This window comes from Pogoniulus pusillus, chromosome 6, assembly GCF_015220805.1.
Source record: "Pogoniulus pusillus isolate bPogPus1 chromosome 6, bPogPus1.pri, whole genome shotgun sequence".
Taxonomy (NCBI): domain Eukaryota; kingdom Metazoa; phylum Chordata; class Aves; order Piciformes; family Lybiidae; genus Pogoniulus; species Pogoniulus pusillus.
Genome location: NC_087269.1, coordinates 45,697,507 through 45,721,429, shown reverse-complemented (window position 1 = coordinate 45,721,429; position 23,923 = coordinate 45,697,507). Strand labels below are relative to the sequence as shown.

At 40.5% G+C, this 23,923-nt stretch overlaps 1 protein-coding gene across 4 annotated transcripts in view; it reads right to left on the bottom strand.

Annotated features, from left to right (window-relative positions):
• The window catches only part of DLG5 (discs large MAGUK scaffold protein 5), a 104,274-nt gene that overhangs the window by 43,313 nt on the left and 37,038 nt on the right, over positions 1 to 23,923 (bottom strand). For all 4 annotated transcript variants that reach the window (XM_064145466.1, XM_064145468.1, XM_064145467.1 and 1 more), the window contains exons 2-5: positions 23,770 to 23,838; positions 10,626 to 10,791; positions 5,125 to 5,268; positions 714 to 897 (exon numbers count right to left, since the gene is read on the bottom strand). In XM_064145466.1, coding sequence (XP_064001536.1) covers positions 714 to 897; positions 5,125 to 5,268; positions 10,626 to 10,791; positions 23,770 to 23,838 — 563 coding nt within the window. The remainder of the gene's footprint in view (positions 1 to 713; positions 898 to 5,124; positions 5,269 to 10,625; positions 10,792 to 23,769; positions 23,839 to 23,923) is intronic.

The window sequence follows — 23,923 nt, the reverse complement described above, 5'->3', positions numbered from 1 at the left end:
TCATCTTACTTTTTTTGTGTTCTCAGATTGTGTGCACAACATTGGCCTGGAGACATGTGGTCTGCTACATACAGTTCTGAGAAGTCCACTTCTTCCAGTCCTGAAAACCTTGTCTGTTTTGTTTGTTTATTTCAAGTTCACAAACATTTAGCAAGCTGTAGCTTTGCTCTCATTGAATAGAGTCTGCAAGCTCAGTCATTTCATTAATGCTTATGGTATAACCAGAACAAATTCAAACAACAAAAGCCACAAAAAACCCCAAATCCAATCAAGACCAAACAAATCTCATCCCTGTTGCTTATTTTTCTACTGCAGTCTCTTCCAAAACACAAACATAGAATACAAGTTTAAAGATAGCCCTGTTCCATAAAATACCCAAGAATTAGAATTATTGCTTAATCACTTTGCAACTTCAAGATAGATTTTTGATGCCTGTCCACCCACTCTACAAAGCACAAACAAGCATATACAATCTTCCTCAGGTACATTTATTTCATCTCTGCATCAAAAACTGTATCACCTAAAAATCTGTGTCTCATTCTTTTTCCCAGTTAGAGAGAGAAAAGCAATTAGTACCCAACATGTCCTTTTCTCCCCTAGTGCTGCAAAAGGTAAGGGGGATGTTTTAAAATCAGCAAGATAAAATTTTATTGGCTTTTCAATGATCAATTTATGCAATTCTTCTGGCATAAACATCACAAGCTAGAGCTTACCTGCTGCTGCTGGCTGCGCAGGTCTGTTATCTCTTTCTGATCCTCGTCATGAAGTCTCTTCATCTCCTCACAAGACTGCTGGAGGTGATTGTGTTCTCGCACCAACTGTGTGTTTTTCCTCTTCAAGGTATCCATGTCCTCCTTCAGCTGGGACTGGTCGTTCAGCAGCCGACTGTGCAACGTGCTGTCACAGGACACAAACAATGCTCTTAAGAGACCAATGTGCAAGGGCAAAGTCCCGGACAAATTCATTTCAACAATGAGTTTCCTACCAAGAAAGAAGGTCAAACTAACTCCATTGTGCATATTTCAATTTTATAAGCACCTGAGAAAGAAAACAAACCAACTAACCAACCCCTAAACCAACAACTACTAAAAACCCCTCAGAAACCAAGAGGAGCATAAACATGAGAACAGGTGTAAGTACAGAGTACTCAAACCACATTATCAGAGGTGATGCATTTGTGCCCTCCACCAAAGCCACTTCATAATGTTGTGGGTTTAAGACTAGAGAGTTCCTTAAGGTCATAGAATCATAGAATCAACCAGGTTGGAAGAGACCTCCAAGATCATCAGTCCAACCTAACACCCAGCCCTAGTCAATCAACCAGACCATGGCACTAAGTGCCTCAGCCAGGCTTTGCTTGAACACCTCCAGGGACAGTGCCTCCACCACCTCCCTGGGCAGCCCATTCCAATGCCAATCACTCTCTCTGCCAACAACTTCCTCCTAACATCCAGCCTAGACCTCCCCCAGCACAACTTGAGACTGTGTCCCCTTGTTCTGTTGCTGGTTGCCTGGCAGAAGAGGCCACCCCCCTCCTAGCTACAGTGTCCCTTCAGGTAGTTGTAGACAGTAATGAGGTCCTCCAGAAAGGGCTAAGTAGGTCCAGAGTGGACTGGAGGAAAACATAATCATTTGTTATTTCATGCCATAATGCCTGCATCTCCTCTTTCCAAACGTGCAGCACAGGCTGCTTCAGTTCTTTGCCTCTCTTCTCCACTCTGGACATGTGTGATGTTGTCTCCTTGTGGCAGAGAGGCCCTGCTCTGGCCTTGGCTGGCAGCTACACCACTGGGCCTGTTAAGGCCTGTGGTGGGCCTGGGTCTAGCGTGGGGGCAGCTCAGCCTGCTCTGGGCCCTGCTGAGGCTGAGTGGGGAGGAGGTTTTCAGAAGCCCCTGGAAGGTTTTGGCCCAGTGGTCGCAGGTGGAGAGCTGGGCCTAACTCATAGATGAACTCCTTTTGCCCGAATATCCTTTGTGTAGAGGTGCACACAGAATTTCCATTTCAACAGCCAACCAGTGGGGAACACTCTGATCTGAAGCCTTGGTAAGGCATAAAATACCTTTTCTGTCCTTTTGCCCCGGGCACCTCGTGGCTCAGAACTAGGACACACACAGCTATTTTAAAAGCAAGCAGCCAGACAAACACAAATGGTGGAATGTGAGCATCAGGCACTCCTGGAGATAATGGGAATCACTTCCACTTCATCTCGGGCCCTCAGCTAAGCAGCAGCTAACTGAATTACCAATGAGAAGTATAAAAATCTTCTTGCATGTCACTGTTTTGCAAACCAACTGAAAGACAGTAAAAGCACACTATGTACTTTGCAACTACATTCAAGCAGGTCAAATGCTATCAAAGTTCCCCCAAGCTTCGTGACCCAAGCCACAATTATTTAAAGAAATACACTGTCACTTGAAAATTAAAGCACTGAGAGCCTCTCAACGTGCTAGTTTGAAGCAGGCTAGAATGTTTTGGTGAGAAGAACTAGATTATAGGCTGCGGAAAGAAAACAGTGGTGATGTCTACTGCACTCACAGGCTTGATGAGATGTATGAAAATAGAAGTCAAAACACAGATAAGACACTTGGCACTTCACTCTCACTGGGGCTGCTGGCTGAGCTGCATCTCTCTAACCTCACCCTCCTTTTTGGACTAATCCACTTTGCTTCCTAACCCCCCTGGCTAAACCTCTATTTCTTCCTTGGGACTGGGGGAAGGTTGAGTGGAAGGTGAAGGGGTGGTTGAGAGTCCCTCCTGGGGACTCAGGTTTCTGGGAGGGGAGTTGTGTTTCTGTATTACCTTTTTCCTTGTCTATTTCTGTCTATAACTGTACATACTGTAAATATCTGCTTGTATATTGTGCTAGCTGTAAATATATGCTTCATTCATATTTCCAGAGCCAGCTGAGTCAAGTTTGGGTGATTTCCAAAGTGTGGGGGGGGCAGGCAACACCCAAACCATCACATTCAAGGAGGATACAATTCAGATTATAATTTAAGGTAGTAGGTTAAAAGTAGACCACACCACTGCTGAGGAAGAGCAGAAAAATCTGTTGAACTTATTTTACTGCTACAGGTCAAACAGAATGACACTTGCTGAACACCAGCAAGTATTTTTGTTGTTGAGACAGAATGATCCTAAGTGAACACTCACATCTGCTGTGTTTGAAATCAATGTTGATTAAAAAAAAGGTCCCACAAGACTGAATAGAACTACTTGATATTTGAAGACAATATATTGCTCCCCTTATGAAATGTCAGTGTTGTCTGCACAGAACCAAAAGCATTTCTTAAAAAGGTTTCTTTAAAATCAGAAGAGCTTGCTCTACATTTCTGACAAGTTATATTCACACAATTAAACGCATATAATCTTTGCATGCAGTTTATTAATCTGATGTTATGCAGAAGAATATGGTATTTTCAGTTCTTTGGAACGGGAACTTGTTTTGGTTTTGAAAGCATGGAGATGTAAAAACTGCTGCAAAAGAAGATAACATCTGAATAGCATATTCTACTCAGTTCCTCTCTTCACCCAGAGAATTAGTCACAGGATGAGCAGGAACTGCACACATGGCTTTCAACATGTTTGCTCATGTTCTGGGTACCCAAACTCTGTTAGTGAGCTTCAGTCATCCTGAAGTTTTCACAGTATCACAGTATCACAGTATCACCAAGGTTGGAAGAGACCTCACAGATCATCAAGTCCAACCCTTTACCACAGTTTCAGAAGGAAACCAAATTATTTAAATTCAAGTAAAAAGGTTCTTCTGATAAAAAGAACTACCTCTTAATCAAGTCAAATTTGCTATACTGTACTTTCTTCTAACTAGTGAGCTTGTACTAAGTGCAAATTGAAAAGCCTGTACTTGTATATACACACCCTTTTCCAGAAGCCTGGATTGTTTGCCTATATTCTGGGTATATTTTGAGTATTTCAATAAATCTTTCTACCTTTTAAAGCTCAGTTTTTCTCCTAATATGAAAGGGTAAATCATAGGATGGTTTAGGTTGGAAGGGACCTCAAGGACCATCCAGTGCAAACTCCTGCCATAGGCAGGGATACCTCCCACTAGAACAGTATAGGTACTATAAATACTGTTATATATAGCATAAATCCTTTTATACTGTAATGAAAATACCTAAAGAGTGTAACACAGTATGGTTTCAGGAGCAACAAAACTCTTACAGAAGGTGAGCAAAACTCTTCTTTTTTGGGCATAAAGAAACATTTGACATCAACACTGGAGAGATGTAGGTAATTCAGCTCTGAAATAAATTCATCTACAATGTTCAGAGCACTAATGCTTTGCACTGTATCAATGAGCAAATTAAAGTACTTGAAAACCCTCAAAAAGGAACTCAGCTCTTTATAAAGAATCCCCAAAGCTATATCTGCACCTATCAATAACCTATTTTCAGGTTTTGAAAGCAGACTGTGAGAGAATTGTGCCTGTATTTAAGGCTTGAAAAGCTATACATGAAAGTGCTATGTAAGAACAAGCATTCTGCAATGAAAACAAACACTGTCATAAAATACTAGTCATACTTCACAGCCATATACTCTATCTGACATGTGGATTTAAATGAAACTTTAAGAATGTATTTGCATTTCTATTTCTGAGCTTTCTTCCTTTGAAAGAATACACATTCCTACTCATAGCAACAACTCATTCCTAAACAGAAACACGTGCTACAATCACCATTTTCTCTCTATTTTATGGCATTTTAATTTACAATTGCCCTAAGCCTGTGCTACAACTTAGAGAAATCATGAGATCTATCAAAGCCTATTTAAAAAAGAGGAGATTGCATTCTCACAAATGAAATTCTCCTCACCAACCTGGCAGTGAGACTGCTGGATGGCAATTGCAAGTCAGTAACTAGGCTTTCCTTGTCAGTGTCCCATCAAGAGATCAGAGATTTCCATCTCAAATTCCTCAAGATAAAACAAGCAATCCATACTTAACCATTTCAAGTAAGCCAAAACCATTTTAGCTGATGTAGGCAAACATAAATTTTGCCATGACAGCAGACAAACAGAATAAAAAATTGAATGTGTTCTAATACTTTATGAACTGGAGAAGACAGGTAAACTCTTACCTTGTACAGCTTTACGAATACTTACTGATAAAAATCTGCCTCTTTTGCCGCTTCTTCACACCTTTTTAGTGTCTTGGTGTGTTGATTCTGCAAAGACTGTAAGTCTGACATGGCCTTCATGCACTGAATCTTCAGTCTTTCATAATCATGATTTGGTTTTGGACTAGGCCTAGCATGAAAAAGCAATATGAAGTTAAGCATCAGCTACTACAGAGAAGGAAAATTCAGGACAATTCCTATCCAGTACAATCACATAACTGCACCTTTAGGTTACGTTTATGATTTAGTTTACATACAGATCACTTCCCATTGAGATGCAACCACAAACAAAGATTCACTGCCTTTAACACATTCTAGTTTTACATTGAGATGTAACATCTAACAATGAGAAAACTCTGCCCATCGCTAAGGCAGCCTCTCTTCTGAGCAGCAGCATTATCAGAGTAGAACCACCACTTGCTGCAAGAATAAGGCAATCATAGTATGCTTGACTTCCAGGTACTATGTCATAAAAACTCTGAAGGAAAAAGCATTGAGCTGCAGTGACTGTGGCTGAAAAGAGGCTGCCAAAGTCAAGTGGAGGCACGTGGAGACCTGGCCTAGAAAAAAACTACTCATCTAGGCAACAGCTGGAGGACTTTGGCTATAGCTCCCCATGAGAAAAATTAAGGTTAGGGTTGAGAGAAAAACTGGCAGAAACTGAGCAGTTTCACTAAGTAAGCACTGAATTGAAATGATGTGAGCAAGCTGCTCTGATGGATTACACATTGCTGTTCTTTTGAAGTACTACAAATGAATCAGAGAACATGTCAGAATCTACCTCGCATGTCCATAGGGAAACCCCTATAATACAATCCCCAATAAGCAATTTTTAGTATGCTGAATAAAACCAACATCAGCCAAAAGGAATTTCTGACTTTTTTTTTTTTTCAGTGCATCAGGATGATTGGGAGAGTAGAAACTTTTAAAGATAATCTACCTTGTCAAGCACTGACCGATACAGATTACGTCTACAATGTGTGGTTCTTGAACACAGTACCTTTATTTAGCAGAAAAAATGATAAATCACACTAGAAACTAAAGCAGGATTATGTCTTCTGGTTTTGAAACACTAAGCTTCTAAAATAGACTCTAAACTGAACTGTTGCTCTTATGCAGAATCATACAATTGTTGCACCAGAGAATTTTCTCTTTTCAAAACAAAGGTTCCGACCTCTGTCCCCATGTCATCTCCTATGCCTAGGCAAAGAAAGAACCCAAACAAACCAACAACCCCTCCCTCAAAAATATCTGCCACAAACACACCCCCCCAAAAAAGTAACTGCTTTCTAATTGATCTCTGTTTATTCTCGTATCTCGTTTTCTCCACTGCTGTACAGATCTCCCTCCTTCCCTTCCTTCCAAGCAGCTTCAACGTAAGCACAGCCTGAAAAGCAATCAGAACCATCTTTGCATCAAATGCAAACCATGAACAACATGGATTCTGGAACAGAAATGCAGCTGGCAATTGAATCAGAACGAAAATAACTTCACACTGCTGCAATGGGGAGAGTCAATGGGAAGAAATAAAATTCACAAATGCCAGTCACATCTGATTCACAGATTTTCTGCAAGTGTGCATAGGGAACAAAAGCAGCTTACAGCAACCCAGTTGCATTTCTGTTGCTGAGTAGCAAGGCATTCCATTGTAAGTCCTCTTTTTCCCTTTTTCAGAGAACTACTGCTGGCAAAAAAAATTGAAAAACAAACAAACAAAACCTTTAAAAAAACAAAACAAAAACAAACAAGCAAAAAACCCAAACAAAACCCAACCAACCAAAAAACCAACCCCAAAAACCCAACCACCACCACCAAAAACACAACAAACGAAAACCACAAAACCAAGACAAACCCCCAAACCTCCTGGACTGAAAGACTTTCAGCAACAGTTAAAAGCTACATTCACATAAAAGGAACCAAATACAATCATAGAATCAGCCAGGTTGGAAGAGACCTCCAAGATTATCCAGTCCAACCTAGCACCCAGCCCAAGTTACATCTACAGGGATGTCTTTTAGGGTTTGTTTTGTAACTCACTCTTCAGAGTTATCAAAAGAAGTAGTAAATTAATCCAGTGTTACAGATATTACCACAACTACTGCAGTGTTTTCTCTTTTAAAAGTTGAAGTAGAAATAATTTTGAAATGTTCATGCCCTTGACAGAATCTTTAACCCCCCCAAGTATGGACTTAAATTAGACTTCAAAGTGCAATTGTTTGAAATTGACACCATCTGTCACTAAAATGACATTTACCTAAGAACAGCTTAACACTCAGATGAAACATTATGCTTACTGAGACCCATTAACACACATTCATATTAAGCTTACAATCATAAACACAAATTCAAGCAAAACATTTCAGTGCATACACTTTTTCTAAAGGTCAACTACTGGCTCCATCTCAAACCTATCATGAGAGTTTGTTCTATAAGTCTAACATCCATCACAGTATTTATATAACCCAGGTAATATTCTGGAAAGCAAAAGCAAAACCCACACAAAACCGAATCAAAAAAAACACAACTTGTTATAAACATATGGATACCATGTTAGTAGTTAGAGAAGCTAGCCTACCTCCCCAGTGAGGAAGGAACAACATCCAGCAGTAACATCCTATATTTTAACTCACCTACAAGAAATAAGCACCTGGATAGACAAAATTCTGTGTTCCACAGTGCTGCTCCAAGCAGCAAGAGAGAGAGGCCCAGGAGGAATATTCAACAGAAGTCAAAAATCAAAATGATTACCCCACAGTGGTTCAAGTGCATATAGTGGCTGACTATTGTTTAAATAAGACCACCACAGTTTCCTGTTAAAACGTCTCACAAAACACAGAAAAGTATTATTTTAATGAAAGATATAATAGTGTCAGTCACTATTTTGGAAGCACTGGTGCATATGTTAGCAAAATTTCAAGTGCTAAAGGTCCAACTGTTTTTCTGACTTTCATATAACAACACTAAAAACTACTTCTATTCCAGTGGAATTACCCTTAGCATAAGTCAAGACCACAGCAAGACTAATATTTACCTTTCCAAGGTAAAAAGCTAATGCCAATGGTGGATTCAACACAGAGGCACCCCAACTTTGAAGCTCACCCAACAACTTGAAAATGTTGTAATTTACTATCACAACAAGAATTCTAGATTACACACAAACCAGTCTCCTTTCAAAAAACAGTTTTCAGAGGTTTTACCTGTATTGCAGTTCTCATCTACTAATAAATAAGTAGTAACAACAGCAAGTTTTAAGTCTATAAAACACGCCTTGAGGACACTAAATTATTTGGTCAAATCTCTGCTTCATCACCACAACACATGCACACATACAGTCACTGTCAAGTGACAGAAACAAGCATATTATAAGCAATCCTAATTCTGTCCAGCAGGATGACACATGTCCATCTGATTCAGCACATCACAATTCACTTCTGTGGCTCCTCTTCCACCACTCTAGACTTAGTCAACACTAATTTTGGAAAACAGCTCAGTTTTGCAGCTGCCAGTCTTCACAGCCAGCACAGCACAGCCTGTGACTGCGCTGCAAGCTCCAACTGTTTTGAAGCTCACCATTGTGAGACATGTCAAGATTTGCCTCTACACCACCTGGTACGGCTACAGTAAAAGCAGCATCCACATCCAGAATCATAGAACTGTTTCAATTGGAAAAGACCTCTAAGATCATAGACTCCAACTAAAAAGCAACAGAAGCTTTCCAGAAAAGCAACAGCCATTTCTGGGTAGTAGAAGTCACCATCTGAAAAATAACCTTTCCGCTATCACGTAACAGTCGCAGTATTTGGGCTCTGACCCTTAGAAAGATGAAGAGCAGTTTTACATGAAGAAAGAATGCAAAAAGAAGTTAAAACGGTCCCAAACCAAAACAAATACACAAGAAAACTTTCTGAAAACATAGGTGTGGATGTGAAGAGTCGTTGCTTTTATACTGAAGGCAAAGAAGTCTACTAGTAGACTTCATTCATCTCCCACACTTCCAAGACTTGTTTGTAAGGCAGCATCCTTCATCTAACATTTGCTGTCCAAGCACTGTGCAAATGTTATGTTTGTTTTGATTAGTTGTTCTTTAAGCTGTAAAGACAACATACAAACCTTACACTGGCAGCAGAAGAGTAATTTGACAATTAAAAAGAAAGGTAAAAAAAAACTAGACAGCTCATCAGAACCTTATTAATAGCATCCTGGACTAAGAAGAATATAATTGTGAACTGTAAATCGTCAGTGCCTAAGCTTTAGTGACTTTAAATGAGAAATCACACTGTATAAATAAGCAACTGGAAACTATAGATAAGATGCTGACATCTGAAAACCTTTTCCTCTCACCCCTGTAACGCTTAGAACACAACACTCTTAAAGCAGCACTCAGAACTCATGAGAAGAGGAAGGAGGCATTAACATGACTAGCATAGAATTGAATAAAATGCCCATTCCAGTTCACTGGTTCAAATCTTGACCTTATCTCATAAGGACAAAAAGTTAAATTAACCACCTGACCACATACAGAGTTGATGAAGTAGTAGGTACCACTGCCACCAACACACGGAAGTTCAGAAAAGCCATGCATCATGGCAGCAAGCCCCAGAAAAATCTGTTCTTGGCTCTTATTTCAGACTGACTTTCTCCAAGATTCAAAAAATCTGTCTTACATGTTCTTACTGCAGACAAGAAGTACCTGGCTCAGCATGGCCAAAGTCACATGTATAATTCTAATGATCCTTAACTCTCTAAAATACATAATTCTGTCACCTAGCCAAAAAAAAAAGCCATACCTGCAATTAACTCAATCTGCCTGAATACCATCTTCATAATTTATAAACCTTCAAATCTGAATGAGCTGTATAAGACTGTTAGACATGAACTGACTTTCAGGACATGTTATTTTCATTTGGCAACATCCATAACTTCTCAGTGGAGGAGAGCTTCTTTTTCTCAGCATGTTAATGCTTTGCCATGGGAAACTGTATCCCCTAAAAAACACTCTCCCCTCAACACAAGTCCAAACCTCTCTCCTTGCAGAAACGTGGCAATAGCTGAACTTTTTTAAACTCTCCTGATCTCTGTCCTACAGCCAAGTACTCAGAGCTACTTCCCTCTCTTCACTCTTACTTTCAAAACAATAAATGCTTGAGCCATTGTCATCTTTCTCTTCCCACAAAATAACTTAAGGAGCCTCAACAACTTGTTTGCTTTCTTTGCCAAGAAGAAAGATGACTCCTATTCCTCTCATTCCCAGTGCAAAATTCCTGGAGAAAGTGGGAGTAGATATTCACAGGCAGCTCAGAAACTCATATGTGGTCACCTATGCATGTACCTCTCACCAAGCTACAAGTAGGTTACAAGCAACAAATACACATTGGAGTATCTGCAATACCTTGCTGTTTTCTTTACAAGAAAGCAGGAATTAAGACACTTGAAAACACCAATGAGGACTAAAGTACAATGTTACATTTCCTTTTTCTTCTTTTTTACCTGCAGTCATCAAAAGTTGATCCAGGAGACGACAGAGCAAGTTGTTTGCGCAGCTCATCCCTCTCTCGAGTTACCTGTCGCAGCTGATACAGTATTGTCTCTAGCTTCTCACTCATCTGTCTTGTCTCTGTTACAGGTGGTGGAGATGATGGTTTACCACTCGTACCTGACCAAGATAAAAAAGATCTGGCAATCAGAGAGCTCCTCAAAAGAACAACACAACTTCACTTAAGTAAATAGTAATTAAAAAAAATTGATCTGTGGTTTTCAGCTTTTATTTTCATTGTAGAATCTTGTTCCAAAATTAAGCAAGCCATGAAGTTTTCATCAGGGAGCTGACACAAGGGTAACTCCAGTCAGATTCCAGGCTAGCAGAAAGGCCCTACATGTGTTGCAAGTTAATCTGCATGCATAAGTTCCTTGCTCACTCATTAATTTACAAGTTGTCCAAAAGGCAAATTTGCTGTCACAAATGCAAATACCTCAGATACAACCACACTGAAAGCAGTCATAAGTAGGAAGTTATTCCAATACAGAACTATGTTCTTGCTTGAGAAACAAAAAAAAGTTACCTTTACCTACTGATATGAGCAACCACAAACTGCTTCAGCACAGGGGCTCTCTAGCTCTTCCTTTATCTAGTGCCATACTATTCTGGTATGAGCTACTGCCAGCTTTTCTTTTGTGCCTAATTCATATGTTCTCACATGTTGTAAATGATGAGCACAGTACATGAAGTTAAAGATCCGACTTTTCAACAAATCATGAGAAAGGGGTTTTGTTTGTATCAACACTCCTTAAAATGATCAAATTAGTCACTGCAACCAACTGGACCACACAACACATTTCCTCCAATGGGTAGAGATACATTAATGAGCTTTGTAAGAGCTTTTAATTTTCAGCTTTGTTAATAACAGAGCTGAAAGATGATGCTTACTGTCCTCTCAGACGATACCTATGCAAAAAGGTCATCTTCCACCTTAGAGATGAATCTAGTATGGTCTTTCACAACATGGGCTGCCCAGGGAGGTGGTGGAGTCCCCATCCCTGGTGGTGTTCAAGAAAAGACCGGATGAGGCACTTGATGCCATGGTCTGGTTTACTGGCTAGGGCTGGGTGCTAGGTTGGACTGGGTGATCTTGGAGGTCTCTTCCAACCTGGTTGATTCTATGATTTTATGCTGACCATGTACTCAACTGTAATTTTTGCTCTGCTCATTTTAATTGCAGATGCACAAGAGTAAACTCAAAGATATAGGTCGTAGATGTGAAAGTTAAAGAACTAAAGATATCACTATTTTCTATTCAATGGAGAATTCTAGAACATGTTTGCACACTTATACAAGTGAAACAAGCTGCTGACATATGCATTAACTTGTTGGGATGTGCTTTTATTATGCCTACTTTTAAAATGAAGAAACAAGAAATACAACAGTGAAATAATCATAGAATCAGCCAGGTTGGAAGAGACCTCCAAGATCATCCAGTCCAACCTAGCACCCAGCCCTATCCAATCAACTAGACCATGCTGTTCTCTGATCATTTATTTTCAAAGGAAGAATTTAAACCCATGTTATTTCATCTGATCAAATGCTAATGAGATGAAGGATTGGCTTTTTGGAAGGAAAAAACTCCCTTCAACTTCTAAGTAGAACTACCTATGCTTTCAAGGTGTCACACCAAGAAAACTGCTACCATACAAATAGCATCTAGCATAACAGGATCCCTGTTCTTGTTACTTTCAGCTGTTACTGCAGTAATTCTGTAGTGAGACTTTCTGAGCAGACTGTTCTACTCTGCTGCATAATCGTGTGTGTAAATATGCTGAACAGGAAACTGAAGAAATAGAAGTATGCATTCTGCAGAAAGGCACAAACTTTTGTCACTCAGGAGAATTCTCAATGGAAGCTGCATTTGGGCTTTCTCCTACTACTTTGCTTTGCTCCTTCATCCTGATGGAGCCCCTTCCTTTATCTACAAGGGCTAAGACTTACTTTTTCTTTTTGAAAAAGAACCATTCCACATATTTTTGAGGCAAGATTATGTAGAAACCAGTAATAGTACAAATTCACTACCTTAGGTTCCTGATGTGGGGAAAAAACCCAAACAGACAGGTGAAAAACTCAGAATATGCACTTGTTTGGAATATTTTGGACACATCTGTGAGCAGGGAATTTCATAAACAAGTGAAAAGGTAAAGGCAATAAAACCTAATTCAGGCACTGACAGACAGCATGGTCTTGGGTAAGCTCAGTGGCAACCTGCACAGCTTCTCACTTGAAGTCACATCAAACTACATACAACCCTGAAAAAGTCCACCTCTCTTCCTTACAGAGAAGTTCAAAAGCTTATCTGTCATCCTGGGGCTGTTTACAATCAAAAGAGATGAACAGAATTGAAAGGGTGCAAGACAAAGAAGAAGATCATCAGGAAGGCTGCAGTACTTGACCTGCAGAAAAGAGCACTGGATTAACAAGAGAACATCACTACTACCAGTGTAAATCCCAGCAGCAGTTCCATGAACCATGTTAACTAGACGAATCCCACACAGGCATCCAACATTTGCTACCAGAATCTAAAATGCTGCAAAAGGAGGCACGAGTTACATGTTGCCCCTACCTCTTCCCCCACACATTTAATAGCATCACAGTGGGAATCACCTTCAAGCAAGGAGAACACTTGTGCACATCGTCCCAAAAACATGCCAGAAAGCACAAGAGTGCTTTAAATAGGGACAGGGCAAGTAATCTTGGTAAAGAAGCCTTCTCAAATAATGCAGACTATTTGCCTTAGAGAATCATAGAATCAACCAGGTTGGAAGAGACCTCCAGGATCATCCAGTCCAACCTAGCACCCAGCCCTCGCCAGTCAACCAGACCATGGCATCAAGTGCCTCAGCCAGGCTTTTCCTGAACACCTCCAGGAATGGTGACTCCACCACCTCCCTGGGCAGCCCATTCCAATGCCAATCACTCTCTCTGCCAACAACTTCCTCCTAACATCCAGCCTAGACCTCCCCCAGCACTACTTGAGACTGTGTCCCCTTGTTCTGTTGCTGGTTGTCTGGGAGAAGAGATCAATCCTCACCGGGCTACAGCCTCCCTTCAGGTAGTTGTAGACAGCAGTGAGGTCCCCCCTGAGCCTCCTCTTCTCCAGGCTGCACACCCCCAGCTCCCTCAGCCTCTCCTCATAGGGTTTGTGTTCTAGGCCCCTCACCAGCTTTGTCGTCCTCATGTGGACACCTTCCAGCACCTCAACATCTCTCTTGAATTGAGGAGCCCAGAACTGGACACAGCACTCAAGGTGTGGCCTGACCAGTGCTGAGTACAGGGGCAGAATAACCTCCCTCGTCCTAATGGCCACACTGCTCCTGATGCAGGCCAGGATGCCATTGGCTCTCTTGCCCACCTGGGCACACTGCTGGCTCATCTTCAGCTACTATCTACCAGTACCCCCAGGTCCCTTTCTGCCTGCCCGTTCTCCATCCGCTCTGTCCCCAGCCTGTAGCGCTGCTTGGGGTTGTTGTGGCCAAAGCATAGAACCCTGCACTTGGCCTTGGTAAATCTCATCCCATTGGCCTCTACCCACTCATCCAGCCTGACAAGGTCCTCTGCAAGGCTCTCCTACCCTCCTAAGTACTAGAAAAGGCTGGTTTTCATTAACTTGTCACTTTGTAGTACTACATCAACAAATACTTCAATTTCAAATGCCATGACACTGCTGTCAATGCCCAGAGATGTGTATGTTTTAAGTGCTGAAAAAACAGCAGGTCAGCATGTATTCCACCTCTTAGCCTCAAAATGAGTACAGAAAGTTTACCTTGGCTTGATTTAGTTAACATCCTTACGTTTTCAACAGGTCTCATACATCTTAAGTCAGATTTGTGGATGTTCAAAACAAAAACAAAACAAAAAAAAAAAAAATCAAATCAGTAAGCTCTAATTAGAAAAATTCAATAGACTTCATATCCTTTGAAAAGGCTTTTATAGTTGAATGCTAAAAGCCTTTAGTTGCATCTGACATCCTGATGCAGTAGGGAAATGCTTACAGTTTTGGTTTGTGAGGTTTATCTTCCCATTTGCCTACAAGTTTAACACAACAGTATTTCCTTTCTGCACTTTAACCAGTCAAACTGGTCTTAGAATATATGAGCCTGAAGGCTAAATCTCTACTGTGCCAACCAGTGCTGTCCCAGACAACCTGCATCTGAAAACGTATTTACTGCCTGTGCAATTCATTTATCTGCTTTGACAATATGCACAACTCATCCCTCATGTGAACTACACTTGGGTTTTGAGATGTCAGTCACATTGAAGTCACCTTCCTGGCCAGCCTGCAGGTAAGTGGCAGTCCAACTCACTGAAGCAGCTAAGAGCAGGGATGTGTCATGAGGGCAAAATTCTTTTTGTGCACAACGCAGTACATGCATTAGGTCCTGAGTACGCAGTGACCTTACCTAAAGTAGAATTTTGCAGGAAATCTATCACAGAAGAGCCTAAATTTTTGCAAGAAATCCATCAGAGAACATATCTGCCATAATTACAGTCCACTAGTCAGCTTCAGAGTTAGGAATATGGTAGCACATTTCTTGAAGGGGGGGGGGGGGGGGGGGGGAAATTAAGATAAAGAGGCCTGGGAAACTTGTCAAACTGACCAAGACATAGCATAATGCCAACTCCATATAATGCTGAAGTGGGAAAATAGCCATCAGCAAAAGCAGATACTCTCAAGAAATATTATGAACATATTTCAAAGTATAATCTCATTCCTCTTTAAGAAGTACACCTGTATCAAAAGTTCAACTAATGCAAACCAAAATTGCTCACAAGCAAGCAGAACACCTGAATTTTACAATGAGTTTTTAAACTCATTTGACAAATTTGTGCCTGTTCCTGCTTGCAAACAAGGAGAATATTCCTTGTACAGTCAAGCCTTTGTCATTCTTTTCTTTCATAAAAAATAAAACCAGCAGGAATGTTTATAAAACTGTTTCTTTATGGCCCAGTACATCATGATAGGAAACATTTTAAAGAGAGACTTGCAAGATACACTGCAAAGCATGACCAAGAGGCTTTCTCTCCAAGCTCAGGAAGAAAAGATTTATGCCCATGTACAAAAACATGTGCTAAAATATTTATTTCCTTTCAATAATTTATGAGGACCAGAACAGGACTGCATAGCAGAATTTATCATTTAGATGCATTTTTCAGATGTACCTTTTCAAGTGGTCTTGAAATAGTGGAGACCACAGAACAGACTTGCATGCAGGTGAAATACAACATCTGTAAAACCCAGCAGCAGTACACCGAGGAAAAGAAACTGAAAGGTAAAATAAGGAGCTGTGGAAACAGTTTGATCTGACATATAACCCAATGGGTTATGAAGGCAGTGAGGATCATGAAACATGCAAGAACAAAGGAACGGGTAGCAATTCAGTATTTGTTTTAACGTGGAATATAACAATCTAAACAAACTCAGCAGCATGTAAAACAAACTTTCAGCTTCAGTAATTTTAAGACTACAGAAAGAAGTGAACAGTGATTCCAGAAAGATGAACATGAAAGAGAATCTACAACCTAATATGCAAACCCAGCAAGACGGCTAAGTGCAAACAGCAAACACACCAATTTGAAAGGTCCTTGATGAATTTCACTAACATTACACACAGCACAATTCATTGTCAAGACTAAGGAAAACACAGCTGAAGCTTCTGAATTGGAATATTTGGGAGCTTCCTGATGGGAGAGCTCAAACTCTACGTTTGTCAGGCTTGCAACTGACCCAGACAAAAGCGTCCAATCCAAACCCAAGGGGGACAACATCTAGGATCAACCACTGCACACCAACCAACAATAAGAGACTTGAACACTTGTTCCTCCACACCATCTCCATCACAGAAGTCATACACATCACCTCACCATACTGTTTCATAGACCAAAAAGAAAATTGCTGACAGAATTGATTTCCTGAATGTACAGACTGATAAAGAGCCTTAGAGAGTACTGAATGGCACCACCTTGCAGACATGCTGTCTGAAGTGAAGAAAAAGGGTATTCACACACACTGTATTTCAAGTCAAAACATTACAGTCTAACCAGCTCTTCAGAAAGCTCTCCAACGAGATGTCAAATATTAAGATGATGACATAGCAAACAAAGTACTACAAGGTACACAGTTATTCATTAGTGGTTCTTAACCCACATGTATGCAGAATCAAGAGAACTTAAAGAGACCAAGAAGCAACTCTTTTGTTACATGAAATGGTAAAACACAAATAACAACAGAAAAAAAACCCTGCACAAAACTCCATCCAAAACCCCAACCCAATGCCAAAAATAATCTCAATGTTTCTCTGAACTTCTGGACTTTTTTTCAAAACCAAACCAAACAAATAGGGCATCACATTCACTGAGTAACTCTTGGGTACCTCTGACATGACAGAAGCTAAGCGAACACTACACTGCAACTGAGACATGCCTTGAAATGGACACGCCAAAAGCCAGTGAAAATCTTTTAAAGCTATTTAAAGTGATTACTTAGAGAGGAAAGTTATTAACAAATACAGTGAAAAGCAGGTCAAGGTATTAAGGATCAATCCTGAAGACATCTATATGATTCATGAACACACAGTATCACAGTATCATCAGGTTTGGAAGAGACCTCACAGATCAAGTCCAACCCTTTACCACAGAGCTCAAGGCTAGACCATGGCACCAAGTGCCACGTCCAATCCTGCCTTGAACAGCTCCAGGGACGGCGACTCCACCACCTCCCCGGGCAGCCCATTCCAGTGTCCAATGACTCTCTCAGTGAAGAACTTTCTCCTCACCTCCAGCCTAAATCTCCCCTGGCGCAGCCTGAGGCTGTGTCCTCTCGTTCTGGTGCTGGCCACCTGAGAGAAGAGAGCAACCTCCTCCTGGCCACAACCACCCCTCAGGTAGTTGTAGACAGCAATAAGGTCACCCCTGAGCCTCCTCTTCTCCAGGCTAACCAATCCCAGCTCCCTCAGCCTCTCCTCGTAGGGCTGTGCTCAAGGCCTCTCCCCAGCCTCGTCGCCCTTCTCTGGACACGCTCAAGCATCTCAATGTCCCTTCTAAACTGGGGGGCCCAGAACTGAACACAGCACTCAAGGTGTGGTCTAACCAGTGCAGAGTACAGAGGCAGAATGACCTCCCTGCGCCTGCTGACCACACCATTCCTGACGCAAACAGAATAAAAGAGATGGAGAGTGAAGTTACTTTTAAGTTTGTGGAAAAAAAAGGTTTGCTTCACAAAAAGTCTTAGTTCCAGTAAATTAAACAGTCATTATTCAGAGCAAAAGACAAGAAAATCACACAGGAAATAAGTCTATACAGAGAGGTTTAATTAATCATTGAGGTCAAAAGTTACAGGAAAATGACTGTAAATAAAGAGACTGATTGGAAAGAGGTGGAATGTCAAAGGCAATCACTGCAATACAGGGAAGTACCTTTTCTCATTCATTTGTGGCCTTTCAGGAGGTGCAGTATTTTCACTTGTTCCTTTGCTAATGTGTTAATTGTTGATATAGTTACCAAATATAATTTGTGTTTCACAAAAATAAAAGAGAGAGAGGAAATAAAAAGCAAAGAAATATAAGAAACTGCCAGGGAGAAATAAACAGAACACTTTTAGATAAAGAAAGAGCATTTATCTTCCACTGAGAGAATATCACAAACAATTGCTTTATTATACACAGCTGCAGAAAGCATGAAAGAATAAATCACAAACAAACATAAAAGGACAGCTGTCAGAGTGACCAACAGGAAAATGGGAAAACAAAGAGTGCACACTAATAAGGCATTACCATCTGATATGAGGGGAGTGATGTTTGCTTTGCAGACTGAGTAACTTGAATTGCAATTAGTGAAAAACTAGCTGTAAATAGCTTGTCAGGCTAATAAGCTAACAAAGCACTATCAAGGAAACACTGTCAGCTCAAGTCAAAGCTTGATGAGCTTGGTAAGGATAGAAATACAATGGCTGGAAGCAAAAGACAAAATTGCAGTGCAAGGGTTGGTGTTTGTTACAGACTGGTATACAAATTCCCACAGGAAAAGGCAGCACAGTGATGTAAACAGTGGAGAGGAAGAGAAAACACTTATGACTGACAAAATAATACTATTTTTGAAGAACTGAACAACTGAAAAAATAACAGTCTGATAAAAGTTCAGAGATGCAGCTGATAAAATGCCATGTGGAACGACGAGGACACAATATCGACAGCTGTATTTACAGCAATGCAAAGAGGCTGTGGAATGAATTTGATGTGGAACAGAAGGCATTTTCCAATCCAAAAATCCTCTCATTAGGATCTTGGTGTATTTTCAAAGAATGGAAGAGCATATACAATGCCTTTCTGTTAAAAACTCACCAGGAAAGAGTCAGAGCCTGATTCCTACATGCCAGCTGCTGATAGGGCCGGGGGATAGGTTGGACTGGATGATCTTCAAGGTCTCTTCCCACCTGGTTGATTCTATGATTCTATAAAACCACCCCTCAATCTATCAACAACCACCAACAACCCCAATAAGCAAAACTCATCAACAACAAAAAACAAACCACAAAAACAAACAACCAAGCAAAATAAAATAAAACCAAGTCCCCCAAAAGCTGTGCACTGAGGAGGGGAGGAAGAAGCAGGGGTTTTAAGCACTGAAGAAAAGTGCCAAGTTTCACTGTGGTTCTAGACTAAGTAAAAAACAGCTTGATTCCAGAAATGACAATACTGTCAATGCATCATAGTGCTTAGGTCAGTAATATGTACTGGAGGTTACGCAAATAATATTAAGAGTCTTGAAACCTACCCTTTAAAGTCAATTCACAGAGGCTTCTTTAGGCAACATGGGCCAGAAAAGTAACTTAATCTGGCTTGTGAAAAAAACATGGAAATAGAAAGCTGGAAATCATGAGTAAATAATTGAGAGGTGCACATCAATCTCCACAGAGTATTCTCTACTGGGGTACAGAAACATCTTATCCAATCTTCCTGTTCAAGCAGGACCACCTAGAGACACTTGTCCAGATCTGGTTAGAGTGCTTGGTGAGCATTTATCTTCAAAATTATAGATGTCAAATGATTGATTGCACTGTACCCACTGGCACTTCCCCCTCCAACCCCCAAAGGCAGTCTTTATTCTGTGTTTTTTTGCTCGCCTTTATCATGAGCATTCACTTGGGAGACTGGCCAGTGACTGTCATGTGTAACTGTTATTGGTGACACTGTTGTTCCGTGCCTGACAAGCCAGACACTGAATCTCCATAAATAATTATTCTGATGTCAGAGATGCAGGATTGTAATTCCGTTCAGAGTCTGCCAGGCACGGGGAGTGGACAAAGAAGGATGTATCTGTTTACACACAAAAATCTCTGTCATTAGCCATGAGCAAAGAAAGAGAAAATACAGAGAGGGCATGACAACTTAAGGAGTATCTGTTCCTTTGTGGGGAAGAAGGTAGAGCTAAAGCACAATGGTGGGATGGAGATATTACAGCAATTAATATTGTGTCTCCTGTGGCAGTCATCACTGAATGTCTGCCATTAAAAGCATCTATTTTACATGCACAGCATGAACTTTACCAACACATGGGAAAGAGAAGAGGGAAAAAGAGAATACTGTCATCTAAACATATTTTCAATGGCAAGGAAAAAAAAAAGACCAATCTGGAAGGTGCAACAACCTGCCCTTCTGCATTTTCATCACATATGATACAATGATAAAGGCACATAGACCTATTGTGAAGGCAGATAAACCCATGAAGAAGAGTTTCCTGTCCAGCGTTGCTTCCCTGATGCTACACAGGTGGGAAAACAGGCTCACACTCAACTGCTTATTCTATCACATGCAGGGGAGGCTTGGACATTAATTCCTGTTGCATCCCTCATGCCTGCAGCCCTATCTGTGCTGGGAAAGAAGGAAAAAAAAAAAAAAGCTTGTATGACAACACAGTAATCAGGTTAGCCTAGGCCTAAACTCTTCTGAGTCACATTGCTTCCCTCCTCTCTCATCTTTCCCTCTTCCTTTCCAAATCCTAACATTAGGCTTAATTTGATTGAGAGTTAACCCACCTGCTCTCAGAACTACTGTTTTGAGAACAATCATCTTAGTGCTACTTAAACTTAGTTCTCAGACCAGCATCTTTTTTTCTGAAAAAAAAGTGCATTGCTATATATGTCACCTTCATAAATTAACTTGGAAACCCAGGACAGCTGTAAAGCACAGAATCCTATCAGTATCCTGGCTTATCATAAAATTAACCAGGTTCGAAGAGACCTGCAAGATCATTCAGTCCAACCTAGCCCCAAGCCTTGCCCAGTCAACTAGACCATGGCACTAAGTGCCTCAGCCAGGCTTTCCTTGAACACCTCCAAGGATGGTGACTCCACCACCTCCCTGGGCAGCCCATTCCAATGCCAATCACTCTCTCTGCCAACAACTTCCTCCTAACATCCAGCCTAGACTTCCTCCGGCACAACTTGAGACTGTGTCCCCTTGTTCTATTGCTGGTTGCTTGCGAGAAGAGACCAACCCCCACCTGGCTACAGCCTCCCTTCAGGTAGTTGGAAGTATTTCAGAAAAAGATCATTTAAAACAGACTGCTGGCCAGAGAAACCACCTCCAACAATAGCTAGGGTGACTAAGGTTGGAAAGAAAAGATGGTGTACATGGATATATCCTTCCCTAGTTACTTCCATTAACTACAGAGTTGAAAGACTGCAAATGAAAGACTTTATGATCTCCCCTAGATAGATGTTACACTCTCTGTTTCCTCCTTATCTGGACTTAACTTGTGCTCCAAATACCTTTCTCATTTCTTCTGAAGGGTCAAATGTTTCTCAGCTGTTTGACAAACAGCAGCAAGGTAAACCAGAAATAAAAATTCATTAAATATTAATGAAAAAAACCTGTTTCACACTCAGAAATAATAAAATAGAACCCTTTCTCAGCTTCATCATGACAGTCCATGTAAGTGGGGAAATGAAAACACCGCTTCATATATACATGCAGCTATTAGCGGTGAACAGAATCTATTCCAAAGCTTACACTGTCTCTAAACAACAAGCTATTGACTTCTTGTCACTGATGCATTAATTTCACAGATTAAATTTAGGCTTTCCACTGCACAGAATATCCCATGTGAATATGTATTCCAGTGAGATGGTGATGAAATAAGGGGAAGAGGTATGTGAAATTCCTGAAACTCTCTAACAAGGCAGTATTTGTTGGGATGCCATTCAAAGTAGCTACAAGAAGCCTTTAGGGAACTGGCAGGCAGTTTCAGTTACAACGGTCTGGCATCCAACAAATCTGACTGAAGCATTGCAGTGACTTGTAAACTGCCTATCAGGGTACACTGGTAATTAAGCAAATAAATCTTGCTACTGCTATCACACCAAAAATATTCTCTCTTTCAGAACAAGATGCAAAGGAGGAAAAACCAGTTGGGGAAAAAAGCTTGTTATTAACAAGCAATACTTGTTAGCAACAAGTCTGGTTATAGACCACAAAACAAACAGGCCAACTTCCAACATCCCTGGCAGCTATTGGATTAAATATCTACCTCACTTTAACCACTTGGATTGAAACTAAGAAGCAGCTAGATGACAAGTTTTAATGGTGGGTCATGTAATTGCTCACTGCACATACCAAAGGCATGCAATACTTCCAAGGACAGACTCCTCAGATAAAATACACAAATCAGAGTTCAGTATGAGCTTTGATGTTCTCACATATGATGAAAGTATTGTTGGAAAGAGTTCAGTTCTGACTCATATATAGGAATAAGGGATGTCTCAGAAGGTACATGCCAATTTCCAAGTAAGTGTTTAGAAACAAGAATCCCACACTTGCATAAGATCCTTTTGTCAAGGAAATCAACAGAATTGAAAACATCCAAGTCCTGTGTTCAGAGAATAGGGTACAGATCTGAGAACAGATCTGTAGCTTGCAAGTGGTCACTGATAAAGCAAAAGTTCTCTTCATGATGGCAAACCCTAGCTGTTTTCCTGCCTACCTTGTAAAGTGCAGTGCATTAAGAGAGTTACAAAACTTGGAAAGACAATAACCACAAAAATCCCCCCAAAACATATATGTTTAAGTGTACTTTTCCATTTTAAAATCAGGAACATGTAACTAGAAAGGACCACCTGCATCTTCTCTCTCAGGCATTACTCCATCCAATTATTCCACAAACTTATTTAACTCCCTTCTTTGGAAGGCTCTTTTTTCATTCTGGTTGTCCTAAAACTGTAGGAACTTACTTCTTCCTGTTTTCAGCCCAAACTTATTCACAGCAAATTAATCATACCCTTCCTTCAAGTAATAGCATTCAAGTGTGATCTTGATAAAAATCAAACTAACATGTCACAGCTTCACATATTTTCAGCAAATACTTCTTGTTCCTGCATGCTGGAGGTAAAAGTTCAACTCAGTGACTGCAACAAACACCTACTCGACAGACAACTGACTTGCCTGGTGCTGTCAGGGAAGTCTAGAGATGGCAAATGCCACACTGGAACTTTAAAGATGCAAGAGCCTACACGCCCTATGTAAGCAAATGACTTTTACATGGATTATACAAATAAATTCTACTGTGAAAGCAAAGATGAATAAAAGGGACGACTAACACAGAATATAAAGCCATTCATTGCAGGCAGGGAAAAAAGAGGTTAAAGCTTGCAGCCACTTCCAAAAGTTTAAAAGGCTGCCTATGACTGTGACTAATAATATTTCAAACTTCTATGTTATTTTTCACTCTTGACTACAATTTTCATATCTCCACATATACATATATGCATGCATATATTTTATTTGCACAGATTTGTATATGCCTAATGTTGCCATTTTTACATCATTTGACTAATTAGTTCATAGAGTAGCTGAGTATATAATTTAATACACCCCAGTATAAGAGATTTTATTTGCAACAGCTGTACATAGCCACAAGAAGGCTTAACTTGCACTCTTAGATGATGGATATACTTCTTCTTGGTGAAGATGCATGGTTACTATTGTGAATTCATGACCAGAATTCCTCTACCCTAGCAAGAAGCAACTTTAAAAACGTTTATTCTCCCAGCTCCCTAAACACACAGTTATGAAGTTGACAGATTCATACTTTACTCACCAACGCTACTCAGAGAACTGCTGCTTTCAGAATCAGAAGGCATTATTGACAGCACACTGTAAGTGGACCCTAAAAACAGGAAAAAAAGAGAGTATTACTTTTTGTTGTTTTCCTTTCTCCCAAACAAAGCTCATCATTCCTTTTCTTGATACCA